A 13,299-nucleotide genomic window follows, 5' to 3' on the forward strand; every position below is an offset into this window, starting at 1 on the left:
TCTATTAATGCATACAAGGACTATATGACATACAAAAGCACAGAGATGGGTAGTTCTCAGTTACTTTAACTTACTTTAACTCTCAGTAACTAAAAGTTTAGTTATTCCTCCCACTGTGGGTTAGCTTACAAATAACAAAAGCTTTAAGTTGACAGTATGAAATGATTTGAACATTTGTTTTTCTTGCACTGCTCCTTCAGATATGATTTAGTCTCATTTAGTGTCTGTTCTTTGTAAATACCAGATTTTGTGCATTATTTAATGGTTTTGTCCTCTACTCTTACTTGAGTAATTTCTTAGACCACTTCTTTGTGCTTTTACTTGAATAATATTATTTTGAAATAACATTACTTTTGAATACAATTTTTGACAACTCTACCCACCGCTGCAAAAGCAAAACTCCCTTCAATCCTTATAATAAACCTGTTGACTGACTTACCAGCAGCGGTCGCAATTTTTTCATGCACACTAAAATATTTGATGAAAAAAATAATAATAATACAACACATGCCATTTAATAATGTTTATTGCACAATGAGACAATAAGTCAAGCACGCTCAGCAGGTATCTTTAAACTAAACCATTTCATATTATGTTAGCAACAGGACAGAGTTTCAAGTTTAAGATGTTGTTCCAAAGTCTACATACAATACATCATAAGAACATATGCCGAAGCCCTAACAATGGACTGTTTACAACACTAACAGCACTTACAATCAGACAGTGCCAATACAAAGGAAAGGTAATTAAATCATATTTTAAGGATGAGCTCAAACAGGATTAAGACATGAACTGACCCTTTGGTGCCATCTGGCTCTCAAGAGATTGCAAAACACATCGCCCAACTACATTTATGCATTTTCTAATAGATGAAAACATTAAATAAATATGACAGAAATTTCCTTTTGACTAATCAGTAGCCATCCAAATACAGTGCACGCTCGCAATTATTTATTAACACTATTCTAGAGTTTACATTTCAGGCTACTCTTTAGGGCTGTAGGCCTTTAGTCATTAAGTTGATTAATTGGTTGATGGTGTCAGTCAACCAAAATTTGTATTGGTCAACTTATTATTTTATTTAGATTATAAGCATTTAAATGGGGCAAGAGCAGAAAGGAGAAGATAGTGAATTAGCTGAAGATCGGTATTTATATGTAAAAAGGCAGATTAAACTCATGATTCACAAGTTTAATTTGTCTTTATATAACAACATTGTTTACAATAGTACTTTTTCTGCATAAATCATTTGTACATGAACTCCCCCTGCAGGTGTAGTCTTGTGAGTGCAGTTTGAGTCAGATGGTGATACTCAGTTATGACAGCTTCTGCCATGCTCCTTTTTTAGTCGGCCACTCGTTTGCCAGGACATGTCTTAAATCCACCAAGAATTTCTTCAGTCGACTACAGCTCTACTACTTAGATAAAAATACATTTGTTAGATTTTACAAAACAAAATGTACATGGAAGAATTTATGCTTAAAATACAAATTCTTTGTTACAGCTGACTTTCACATTCTCTTAAGAGCTGTTCCTCTCTGCCTTGCTCTGTTCTGATGTGTCTTAGCGGTGTTCAATCCTATAGAATATCAGAAGACCAACTTTACTTCTTGGCCTTCCCCTGAGCGGCCACAGCTTCCATTGCTTTGCGCACAGTCTCCTCGTCACCCAGGAACTGCATAGGCTTGACGGGCTTGAGGTTTTTGTCCAGCTCGTACAAGATTGGGATTCCTGTGGGAAGGTTGAGCTCCATGATTGCTTCGTCAGACATCCCTAAGGACACAGAGAAATGGGATTTTAAAAAGGGAGTACAATTAGGAATTTTCTGAAAAATATTTAATAAGCATTGGGGTGTCTTCGAATATCAAAGAAACACGTTCAGATCATCGATTTACAGATTAATCTACGCTCCTACCCTCACCTACGGTCATGAGCTTTGGGTAATGACCGAAAGGACAAGATCGCGGATACAAGAGGCCGAAATGAGTTTCCTCCCAGGGTGGCTGAGTGCTCCCTTAGAGATAGAGTGAGAAGCTAAGTCACATGGGATGAGCTCATAGTAGAGCTTCTGCTCCTCCACATCAAGAAGAGCCAGTTGAGGTGGCTCGGGCATCTATTCCGGATGCCTCCTGGACGCCTCCCTAGGGAGGTGTTCTGGACACTTCCCACCGGGAGGTGGCCCCGGGGAAGACCCAGGACAAGCTGGAGGAACTATGCCTCTCGGCTGGCCTAGGAACGCATTGGGATCCTCCCGGAAGAGCTGGAGGAAGTGTGTGTGGAGAAGGAAGTCTGGGCCTCCCTGCTGAAACTGCTGAAACCGCTGAAACCCGGCCCCAGATAAAGCGGAAGAAAATGGATGGATGGATGTTCAGATCAAATTTCAATAGAATTTTGAATGTGTTAATAAAAACTTTTGTATTAATGTTGTCACAATATTAAATTCGATTTTTATACTAGGAAGTCTTGATACTAAATACTAAATACTTGATACTAAATACCAATTTCAATACTACAATAATTAAAAAACACTAGGCAACAGAATGAGAGGGTCAGGCAGGCAGAGGAAGACCGTCTTTAACTCAGTTTGAGTCTTGACCAAAACCCACCTGTACTTTTCTATGCATTTAGTGTCATTTCTGCTTGTACTACTACTTTTCTTACTTTGAATTGTTAACACAAAATTATAATAATTCCTTTGATATTTCCATGCAGTTTTGCACTAGTTCTAATGTAGATACAAAACATTCTAAAAAACTATTTAGGAAACATCCAGTTTTGTCCTACTTATGCATTTTCACAATCAATTCTTGTTGAAGTGAGAATGTAGTTTCGATGCTACTTTTAGTATGATTAACTGAATGAGCTGTCAACTTTGGGTTGCCAGATCATATGACAGCTGTGCTATAAAGCAGCTCGATATATTATGAGTGAACCATTTGGTTTTATCACTGTATGACTGCTAAAGGCATCACAGGTTCAGTTATGATGGTTCTGCTGTTTTTAAACCAACATTGGCAAAAACTACTTAGATGGCAAAACATTATATGTAGAATACACCCAAATTTGTAAAAAAAACAAACAAAAAACTGCCCTAATAATCCAAACACATATCTTCATCTACATAAATGGACTTCGGGATGAATCTTTGGGAACATCACAATTTAAACAGAGAGACTACACTTTGGAATGTATTATATTGACCTTATTCCGCCCCACCCACTTTTGCCTCTAAATGCTACTAAACTGCACACTCTTTGTGGTGGCTCTTCCGGTAAAGCGGGAGTCCTTCATTTTAATGGAGAATTTCAGAAATGTTTCACTGCAAATATCTGCAATAAGTTAGGTTGATTTGTGTAAAAAGTTCAATGTTCATGTGGCCAAAAAGTCAACAACAAAATAGCCTTGTAGTCCGTAAAGAACTTGTTTACTGTCAGCAGCCTCATGCAAAATAATACAACCCGAAGAACAATAGCCACACCCACGGCAACTTCCGGAATAAGGTGCATAGGACAGGAAGAATAATTTAAAGCAGATATATTATGCAACTATGACCTATTATGAGCTGTTAACCATGTTCTAGCTGTTCCCCCTCACCATTTACTCCCCCATAGTTGTATTTGGAGTGATTCGTGCATGTTTGAGCAATCTTTAATCCCTTATTTTCAAGACACCATATTGCCAATCAACTCCAGTTTTCACCTACCACCACCATCTACCGGTAAAAGCACAGTGCTTACCAACTTCATTCTCAGAATGATTTTTCTTAATCTGTGATGTGCATAGGATTCGTAGCAAAAATATCAACTTCTCACTAGTTTTATCTGCAGCCATTCATATGAATATTGCAATTTAAAATGTCCAAATTAATACATAATAATCCACAGGTGTCATAGATTGTAACTACATAGCAGATGCTGAGCACAATATGTCTATTTTAAGTATTATTTAGTATTTTAGTAAAAAAAAGATATAACAGTTACTGACCCTCCAGATGCTTGACAATGCCTCGGAGGCTGTTCCCATGTGCGGCGATGAGCACTCTCTTGCCCTGTTTGATCTGAGGAGCGATCACATCGTTCCAGTAGGGCAGAGCGCGGGCAATTGTGTCCTTCAGGCTCTCACAGGAGGGCAGCTGGTCCTCTGTTAGGTCTGCGTAGCGACGGTCCTATGTAGAAGAGCGTAGGGTGAGAAGAGAAGAGGGTGATTAAGAATTTCGATTGCAATCAAAGTCAGAAAAAAATATATTGTTGGTGAACGAATTCTCAGAGTAGAAATATACTTTGGCAATATGGTGTAACAAAACAATGAGTAAAAGCAGTAAAAATTGTAAAATGTAAATAAAGGATGAACTAAAAGCCAAGCATAAAATATTTGTAATAAAAACATTTTTTGAAAAAAACGAATTAAATTAAATATAACAAAATATACAGTATGGACAGAACAATAGTAAAAAAAATAAAATAACAATGTATGTTGTCATGAGTTTAGGCCTGCAAGATTAATCAAACCCTCCACAAACAACAAAATCTCCTGTCTTATTCTGTCAAAAAACTTCTAACCCTGTACAGACATGTTCTAAAATGTGATTCTTGTATTAGTTTGTCGGTTTACGTTCCAGTCTTTGTGACAATTCTGAATATTTTTAAAATGTATAGTATTTCAGAACATGTAATTGTATGGTGTTGTTTGGTATTTGTACAGGTTTGCTGAACTTTTGAACTTTTACAGCACAAACCTTGTCCTCTCCTGTCATTTATTAACAGCTCCTCTACACAATGGGGGGAAACGTAGGGTCCACAGAGCTGTACACAAGCCTCACATGTTATAGAAATGTCAGAGCACCTAGTAAGAACTATTACTACTGGCAATTCTACAGAAAGCTGTATTGAGAACTTTATTATTATTTTTATTTTAATGGACAATATCAACCACGACATATACTTGTGGAGTTGAGAAAATAAAAAGGTCAAATGTATGTTTTCCAGTGATGGGTACGTCACCTGATTGTCTCATGAAAATGTTTCTGCTTTGCCTGAAATAGTTAAGTATGGCATTAAACTGATCTATTTTTCATTTAAAATCAAAGGTTGTTTTTTTTTTTTTCTTGCCAAAAAATTCTTGGTTTTGTCATCATGGAAGTGAAGTATTATGCCATTTTGTGGAACATTCCAGTAGTGTTGTTACAATACTAAAATTTTAAACTAGATTTTGATAGTAAGTAATAAACTCAATACGCAATACTGATTCCAATTCTATGATGATCTTTTAAAAAAACTTCTTTTAGACATTTTCAACATTAAATGGTAGTACTTTGTTTTACATTACCATGTGGCCAGGTAGGTTCCACAATGGTCCATGGGTGTATACTAGTCTAGTTCTGATACAGCACAAGATCATTCTAAAGCTCTTCAGGAAAGATTCATTTCTGTCCCGTGAATGTGACTTTTTTAGTATCGATAATTACCAAAGAAACTCATTTGAGTAAAGGTTCATTCCATCTTCAATTTTAAACTTATTAGAAATTATTTTTTGGGAATGGGATGCAGTCCTGGAGAAGGTGTCAGACACCAAGTGTGGAAATGAATTAATAATGACTATAATGTAGCGCTTTGAGAGGCTTTGAAAAGCGCATTACAAGTGTAAGCCATTATTATTATTATTATTAATTTTTCATAACCTGTATTTCAGTATAGAACCAAAAAAAATGCATTACTTTTTCACAGACTTTATTCTAGATTGCGAAAACTATTCTATCTCCTGCTGCTCAATAAGAACTATTTACACAGCACACAAGCACAAGCCATTTCTCCATCTTGCTAACCTCACACACATTAGCGCAGCACGTTCTCACCTTGCTGATGATATTGTAGTAGTCATGATCGGGGCCCATGACGGGAGGGGGGATGTCAAAAGAGCGCCTCCAGATTTTGACCTGGGCCTCTCCGTGTTTGGCAGCGGTCTCTGCCTTGTTTAGCCCCGTGAGGCCACCGTAGTGCCGCTCATTCAGCCTCCACGTACGGTGCACTGGGACCCACATCTGATCTATGCTGTCCAGAACGTGCCACAGTGTTCGGATGGCACGCTTCAGCACCGATGTGTAGCAGATGTCGAACTCGTAGTTGGCGTCTGCGGAGAAGAGAGGAAACTGTCAAGAGTAAATCATAAAATTTATAATAAAAAATGGATACTAGAGTGCACAATCAATCAAATTTCAGTCAAGTTTGGACTTTACAATGGAGAGGTCTACAGCCAATCCTCTGACAGTTAAAGCATGTGGTTTGAAGCAGGGAGGGTACTGTAATGTGAACAGTATTTGACTTTTTCAGAACATGGTGAAATTAAAGAAACCATTACAATTAATATGTGTTAAAATAAAATACTATGAAGACAGTAAAGGGCCTCTGGTGTTCTGTATAGGACTAGTACATTCCTGTGTCTTGTATTTACTAAAAGCATGTATGACACAACAAGCTTTTTCCTTGACTGTTAAAATTGTTAGTACTGTGATTACACTAAAGTGCAGATGAGTCCTTTACAAGTATTGGCAATTTCCTGTTGAATGAGTTAGGAACAAGAGTCATGTGATGAGTTCAAGTTCAGTCCTATTGTAGACATCTCTTTAATAGAACTAGAAATGTAACTTACTATGTGATTTAATTGCCTTTCAGAGATTCATCTATATTGACTGATGAACCTATCCAATCCACTTTATTTGTATAGCACACTTCATAAACAGACACCACCACTGCTGCTGCTACTACCACAAAAATCAAATAAGAACACACTATAAAAATATACATATATATCATCAAAAATATGGTAAAATAAAAAGCACAGAGGACTACACAACTAACACAACGTCAAAAGAGTATAGTGCAATACAATAATTCAGGAGAGAAGAAATAAAAGCATGCATTGCTTGCTCCCAATGTTTAACAGATAAAGGCGGTTTTATTTTGGCCAAAAGAGGAAGATGATAAAAGCCTGATTTAATAACTGTGTATCTGTTTGTTGGGTTTAAAAAAAAATCACTGTTTATGATGACTCCAAGGTTGATGGCAGACTTATGAACATGATCTTTCAAGTCCAATAGGGAATCAGTGGGCTCAAAAAGCACAATTTCCTGTGTCTTAACAAGGGAAAAACTGAAAGTTTGGGCCAACCCAGCCTTAAATGAACCCTGGGGAACACCACAATGAAGAGGAGTCCCCCAACTTAACAGAAAAAAGATCTTCCACTGAGATACGATCGGAACCATTCTAAGGTGGTCTCCCTGACAGCCACAGTATTCAGGGTGATCGAACAGAATTGTGTGGCCAACTTTGTCAAAAACAGCAGTCAGGTGTAAAAGTTCTACAACTGCAGAGCTACCAGCAACTTTCATTAAAACCAGGTCATTAGTCATCAGTGCTGCGCAGGGCCTTGATGCCTTACTGGAACATGTCTAGAATGCCATGTGTGTTTAAAAAAGGTTGTATTTGACCAAGAACACTTTTTTCTATGTACATGGAAAAAAAGAGGTTCAATGGCAGCACAGCATCTGACACCAGGCTGCCATTTACAATTTGACAAACCTTTGAGTCAATAGATTGGCCATACCACTTTAAGTATCCTTGGAGGGACAGGTTCTGTAGGAGAAGAAGGCGATTTCAATTGGCTGCCTATTTACAGACAGACCAGACCAGATTTGACAACAATAATATTAATAATAATATTAATATTAATAATAATAATATTTTTTTCTAAATTCAATTTGAGTTTATCTTAATAAAACTGGCTTGAACTACCTATTAAAAATTTCCTAACTATAAACAAGACAGACTTTAAATTTTTGCACATCAATAACATAAAATATACATAATACATCATTTTCTATAATATCTGAACTTTGCCCAAAACCACATGATTTTACTTACTGAGGATTGGCTGGTAGACCTCTCATTCAAAATACTGCAACCTGACCATTGACAATTACCAATCATAAAATATTTATCTAAAATTTGATTCATTGCACTTCATGAATTAAAATAAAGATGAGGTATAGATGAGTACAAGCCTGCCTAGAATTACAAAAATGCTCCAATACATTTCACAACTTTATCACCTTAATTTGGTCTGATTTGTAGACTATCTCTGGACCTGTAACATCACTGTGATACTTATTACTTAATTATATACTAATGCTATTGTTTTCTACCCATAATTCAGCTCTCCTGTGTTCTGTTACATAAGCAGAGAAGCAGCATGGTGCAGCCACAGTGGAGCATCCCCTATGCACGTACGCCCCCTCAGCAACATCCTAACGTGACTTAACACACGGCTGCAAACGGACGGAGCTTTCGTAACGACATCACCTCACACCCTCTAGCCGCACACCAGACACGTTACAACGCATCCCGGAGCACGTTCACCGGGCTAGAGCTCACCTTTCAGGGCCTGTCCGCCTCTCCTCGCCTCCTTCTCTCCGGTCTCACTCAGATCCGCGTCGAACCATCCGCAGAATCGATTCTCCTGGTTCCAGTTGCTCTCCCCGTGACGGATCAGGACGAGTTTATAAGCAGCCATTGTGGTTTGGAATAATTTAGATGAAGTTTTAAAGGGAGATAAAGTGGAATGAAGCTGAGAGGAGGTCGGGATGAGCACTTCGGAGCTGCAGACAGATCCACTGGTTGCTAGCCGGGGAGTTTTATATCAGGGCATTGGTTCATCCCCTGCTTCCGGGTTGTAGCGGCCAATCAGATACGACGCTGCACGCTGTGACAGGTGAAACTGGCCAATGAGAGCGGTGGGCGGAAGCGGCGGGCCCCTGCTTTGACCTTCATCCTGTACATTGGACCATAGGACTGTTTTATTGAGCAAGTTTCATCTTTTTTTAACAAAGAGACGAGATTTGAATATTCACTGTGCAATTTACAGTCCTTGCCATGAATAAAATTTCTAGTTGGAGCTGCTGTGACAAGAAAAATAAATAGTGACATATACTGTATTGCAGAATATAGATAGAAAGTAGCCCAGGGTGATATGATTTATAACGGAGTGAGGAAAGAGACTATGTTTATTACAATGTGCAGGTTTTTAAAAAAAGGTTATTATGCAACAAGCTGTAATTTAGACAAGTAAACAATACAAGCTACCTATATATTAGATCATAATAACAAAACTATACCCACAGATCTCCAACAGGATGCACCTCCACCGACATGTACCTCACCATTTTTCATTAGTTTACGCCATAAACGACTTAATTACACTGTCTGCTGTTGCCTTAGTTCTCTGTCAATCCTCCAGGTCTGGTTCCACGCTTTTTACGCACTTTTGACTTTTCCTCGGTCGATCATGTTGGATAGATTGACCCAAATGTCATGAAAGTTGGGGTCTTTTTTGATGCTTCAGTGAACGTTTTTGTTCATTATTCTATTTCATTCTTTTCAGTTACTTCTACTCTAAATTTTGTTATAAAATATTTTGAAAATGATTGTGATTTTAACCCTTTAAATGCTATTTCTTATCACAAAAGCACCACAATTTGTGTTGGCAAAAACATAAATTTCAATATTTTTCCAATATGATAAATGCAAAGCAGGTCCAAATTATTCAAAAACGGATAGATGTTTGAATATGCTCTGTCCTAAAACTTTAGACAAAGCTCTAGTGCGCCTTCTAGTGGATAAATATGGTCAGACTTCTGCTGTTGACTTAAGTGATCCACAAGAGGTCACTAGTTCTATTACAAATATACATTTATAAAGATGTGCCGGTACTAGCCCTAGGACTCTATGATATACATGAAATGATCATGAATAATGTGCAAGGCAAGTTTATTTGTATAGCACAATTTGTACACAAAGTAATTCAAAGTGCTTTACCTTATAAAGACATTAAAATCACAATACAATAAAATAAAATAAAAACTTTCAGTCATATGCACAGCTAAACACAACTGCTTTGAGCCTGGATTTAAACATTGTCAAAGTAGAGGCCTGTCTCACATCTTCAGGAAGACCATTCCAGGTTTTAGCTGCAGAAAGCTGAAACACTGATTCTCCATGTTTAGTCTTGACTCTGGGCACCAGCAGGAGGCCAAGACTGAAGTCCTCAGAGTGTGAGATGTTTATATGGCACTAACATGTCAGAGATGTACTTCTATGGGGCCCACATATAATGTTTGCTGGGTATTGTCAACATGACCCCACAGATACTGCACTTTCACTTACATGTACATCCCCAGTTTTAATTAGTTTAAGCTATAAATGTATTTATAAAAATACATTTTTTAAAAATGTATTTAAAAAATATACTTAAGCACACTTCTATCAGATGTTGCCTTCGTTCACTGTCTGTTAAAGGTCATTAAATGTGATAAAGCTCATTTCAAATAGTTTAGAGCAAAGCACTTCAAAGACATTTCATCACCAATAGATTTAATTTCTAGTTTGAAATGAACTAGCTTCATGTTGTCTCTGCTTTACTCTGTTTCAGTAGCATCTTTGATGATGACCAGATGACATCATGAGGTCGGAAGTGTTTAAAGTGCATTTGACAGATTTTCATGTTTTTCTAATTATGACTTGGTGGGATAGAACCTGTGGTGTGGCAGTTTGTGGGGAAAAAAGTTGAGAAGACAAGTACAAAAAAGTACAGGAAGTAGCCCTAAGTAGGCCTAATAAAACATAATACCTCTACCTATGTCATCAACACAGAAAATTCCATCCAAAATGCAGGGACAAGTTACACACAAGGAAGGCATTTTTCTGACTGTTTAAACCTTCATTTAACAAAATAAAGGTGGTTTCTTCTGTTATCGTAATCATAACTATTGTCCAAGTTTCGACCCTTGTTTACAGTATAGTTGCTAGGTAACTGGTATGGAATAACCACGATACGTATGCTGTCCATGTCTGACCAGGATATTTTGCAAAATCAACTTTTTGGAGCTTTCTATAGTGTTATAACGTTGTTCTCTCATAAAAAAACATGTCTGAAGAGGTTTTAGATGTCATCCAGCAACTTTCAGTAATTTAGTGTAAGATTCTGTGCAATGGTCAGCCCACAAGCCTGTCACCCATGCTCCCACATGACTATATAGAAACATACAAAAACAGAATATAAAACTGTACACAACAACTTGACAAACCCTGTGCAATGTGCAGTAGTTTCATGAGCTTGATGCACCCTGACTGTGTTGTGAATGTGCGATGTGTGAAGGGGGTGTAATTTAGTGCAGAAAGCAAATGAAGGGAAGACTCTGAGATTCAAAAACGAAAGTGAAACATGTTAATACATTGTTTTCCGTGCATTTTCAAAACAATAAAAGGTAACATGGTGATCTAAATGTGTTATGTGTTAGCAATTAATACTCCATAGAAGTAAAATAACCCCTCTTTAAAAGTTTAAACAGTTTAGTGCATCATAATGACCTTGATGCCTATATTGATGTAAGCATAATGAACAGAGGGTAGTTAACACACTATGCCAGTTAGTGCCCACCCCACCCATGTCTTTCCTTCTACTACTTTTTCCCTCTCTTCTCGCCTAGAAACGAGGAAGTGGTGTGGTATTTTCACTGTTCCAGAAATAGCCTCATTCTTACCATCACTGCCCTGCTTTCACACCAAAAACACTGCGCTTCTGTGTTTGCTGGAGCACATGAGGAATGCCAGACTTATGTTAGCTACAAGACCAGAACACACCAGAGACAATGAAGAAACATGTAGCAGCAAGGAGAAAAATGTGAAAAGAACAGCAAATCGATGTTTATGAAATGATCTGAAATGATAGCATGTCTTTAAGTGCAATGGCTGTAACATTCAGACTGAATTTGAGCTGCCAAAAGTGAGGGACTTGTTCATCGTTTGAGTTGGATTATCAGTGTGAGAACCAAAACTAAAAATGTCAACATAAACAACCTTTGCATAACTTTTACAAATATTTTATAAGACTGGACACTTTTGCCATGACATTTCAGGTGTTGCAGCAGCTCTACTCATACTGTTGTTGTGTCCTGAGAAAAGACACTTCACCCACGTTGACTAGTATGAATGTGCTGTGTGCATTAGTGTTGGTCGTGGAAGGGTCCAATGGTGCAGGTTGGCAGCCTCATGTCAGTCGATCTACTCCAGGACCAGCTGTGACTACAATGGTAGCTCAACACCAGTGAGTTTGGAGTGAATGAATAACATGGATGCACCAATATTGTACATTTGGGTGGTTTGTATATCGGTCCCAAGATTTCGGTTGATGTAATAATACAATTTACTGGCTAATTCTTGCTCAAAACACCTCGTAATATTCTGCTTGTATTTTATCAAAGCTGTTAGTTACTATAAATGATAAAGAACAAAACGCATTTGGATATACATCATGTTTAAAAGAAATAAATCATATTTTCAGTCTCTGCACTGGTATGGGTTTGACAGATTTATAAAACCAAAGTTTCGACATCGGTATCGGAACGGAAGAAGCTGGACCGGTGCATCCCTAATGAATAATACACTGAAAAGCACTTTGGACATCTTGAAAGGTGCTCTGTATCTAAATCCAGTGCAATTATTATCATGGGGAAGAAAATATAAATTTACAACATTGGTATGTTGTACAGAGAGCTCAAAGGCTGTTAAAACAAGCTGAAAGTGGCATAATATCAAAGTTGGTTAGTTGTATGGCCTTGTGGAATTTTACATCCCCTGCATATTTTTAGCAAGGACACCTGCAGTTCACTGTTGACATTTCTCTGTGGTTATGGCGTCATCCAAATATTATTGAGTTGTCAGAGTTGTTGTCCTTGTTTAGTATTATACGTTTCCTTGGTCACACATTTCATAAAAGCGGTCGGCTATGCACGTCTCATTTTATCTGGGCCAGCTTGTCTCCAGCCTGTCCTTCTAGCTCATATTTAAACCTCCTTGTGTAGAAGCATAGTCAGACTTGAATGGCTGATACTAATGTGCAGTATTGAGTATTACTGGATACCAGACTGATGGTAAATAAAGTTCTCCTGCCTCACACATACAGAATCTCCTCCTTTGTTTTTCCCTAACATATATTCAAGGTGAATTTACTTTACTTTACTTTTGGTCTTAAAATGTTTGTATTAATCCGCTCTACGTGATCTTGATGTTTTTATTTCGCTCTTTTGTCCGTAAATCAAGATATAAACATTAATAACAAACAAATCAGGTGCCTTCTTTCCCACAGGTCACTCCTGCTAGCGTTAGCAACAGGTTTGATTGACAGCATTGCTAAGCTCCTGCTCCCTGCTAAACCAACGGCACGAACAATAAGGGGCGTTAATTTCAACAG

The 13,299-nt window shown here is 37.7% G+C and overlaps 1 protein-coding gene across 1 annotated transcript; it reads right to left on the reverse strand.

The window, feature by feature from the left end:
• Window positions 1-508: 508 nt before the first annotated feature.
• Window positions 509-8,696, reverse strand: LOC117382122 (phosphoglycerate mutase 1-like). Its single transcript, XM_033979164.2, has 4 exons — window positions 8,427-8,696; window positions 5,852-6,126; window positions 3,985-4,165; window positions 509-1,773 (listed from the first exon to the last, which is right to left on the reverse strand). The coding sequence occupies exons 1-4, from the start codon at window positions 8,563-8,565 to the stop codon at window positions 1,604-1,606; spliced, it is 765 nt and encodes a 254-aa protein (XP_033835055.1). The 5' UTR covers window positions 8,566-8,696; the 3' UTR covers window positions 509-1,603.
• Window positions 8,697-13,299: the final 4,603 nt, after the last annotated feature.

The sequence above is a fragment of the Periophthalmus magnuspinnatus genome, chromosome 15, assembly GCF_009829125.3.
Source record: "Periophthalmus magnuspinnatus isolate fPerMag1 chromosome 15, fPerMag1.2.pri, whole genome shotgun sequence".
Classification (NCBI taxonomy): domain Eukaryota; kingdom Metazoa; phylum Chordata; class Actinopteri; order Gobiiformes; family Gobiidae; genus Periophthalmus; species Periophthalmus magnuspinnatus.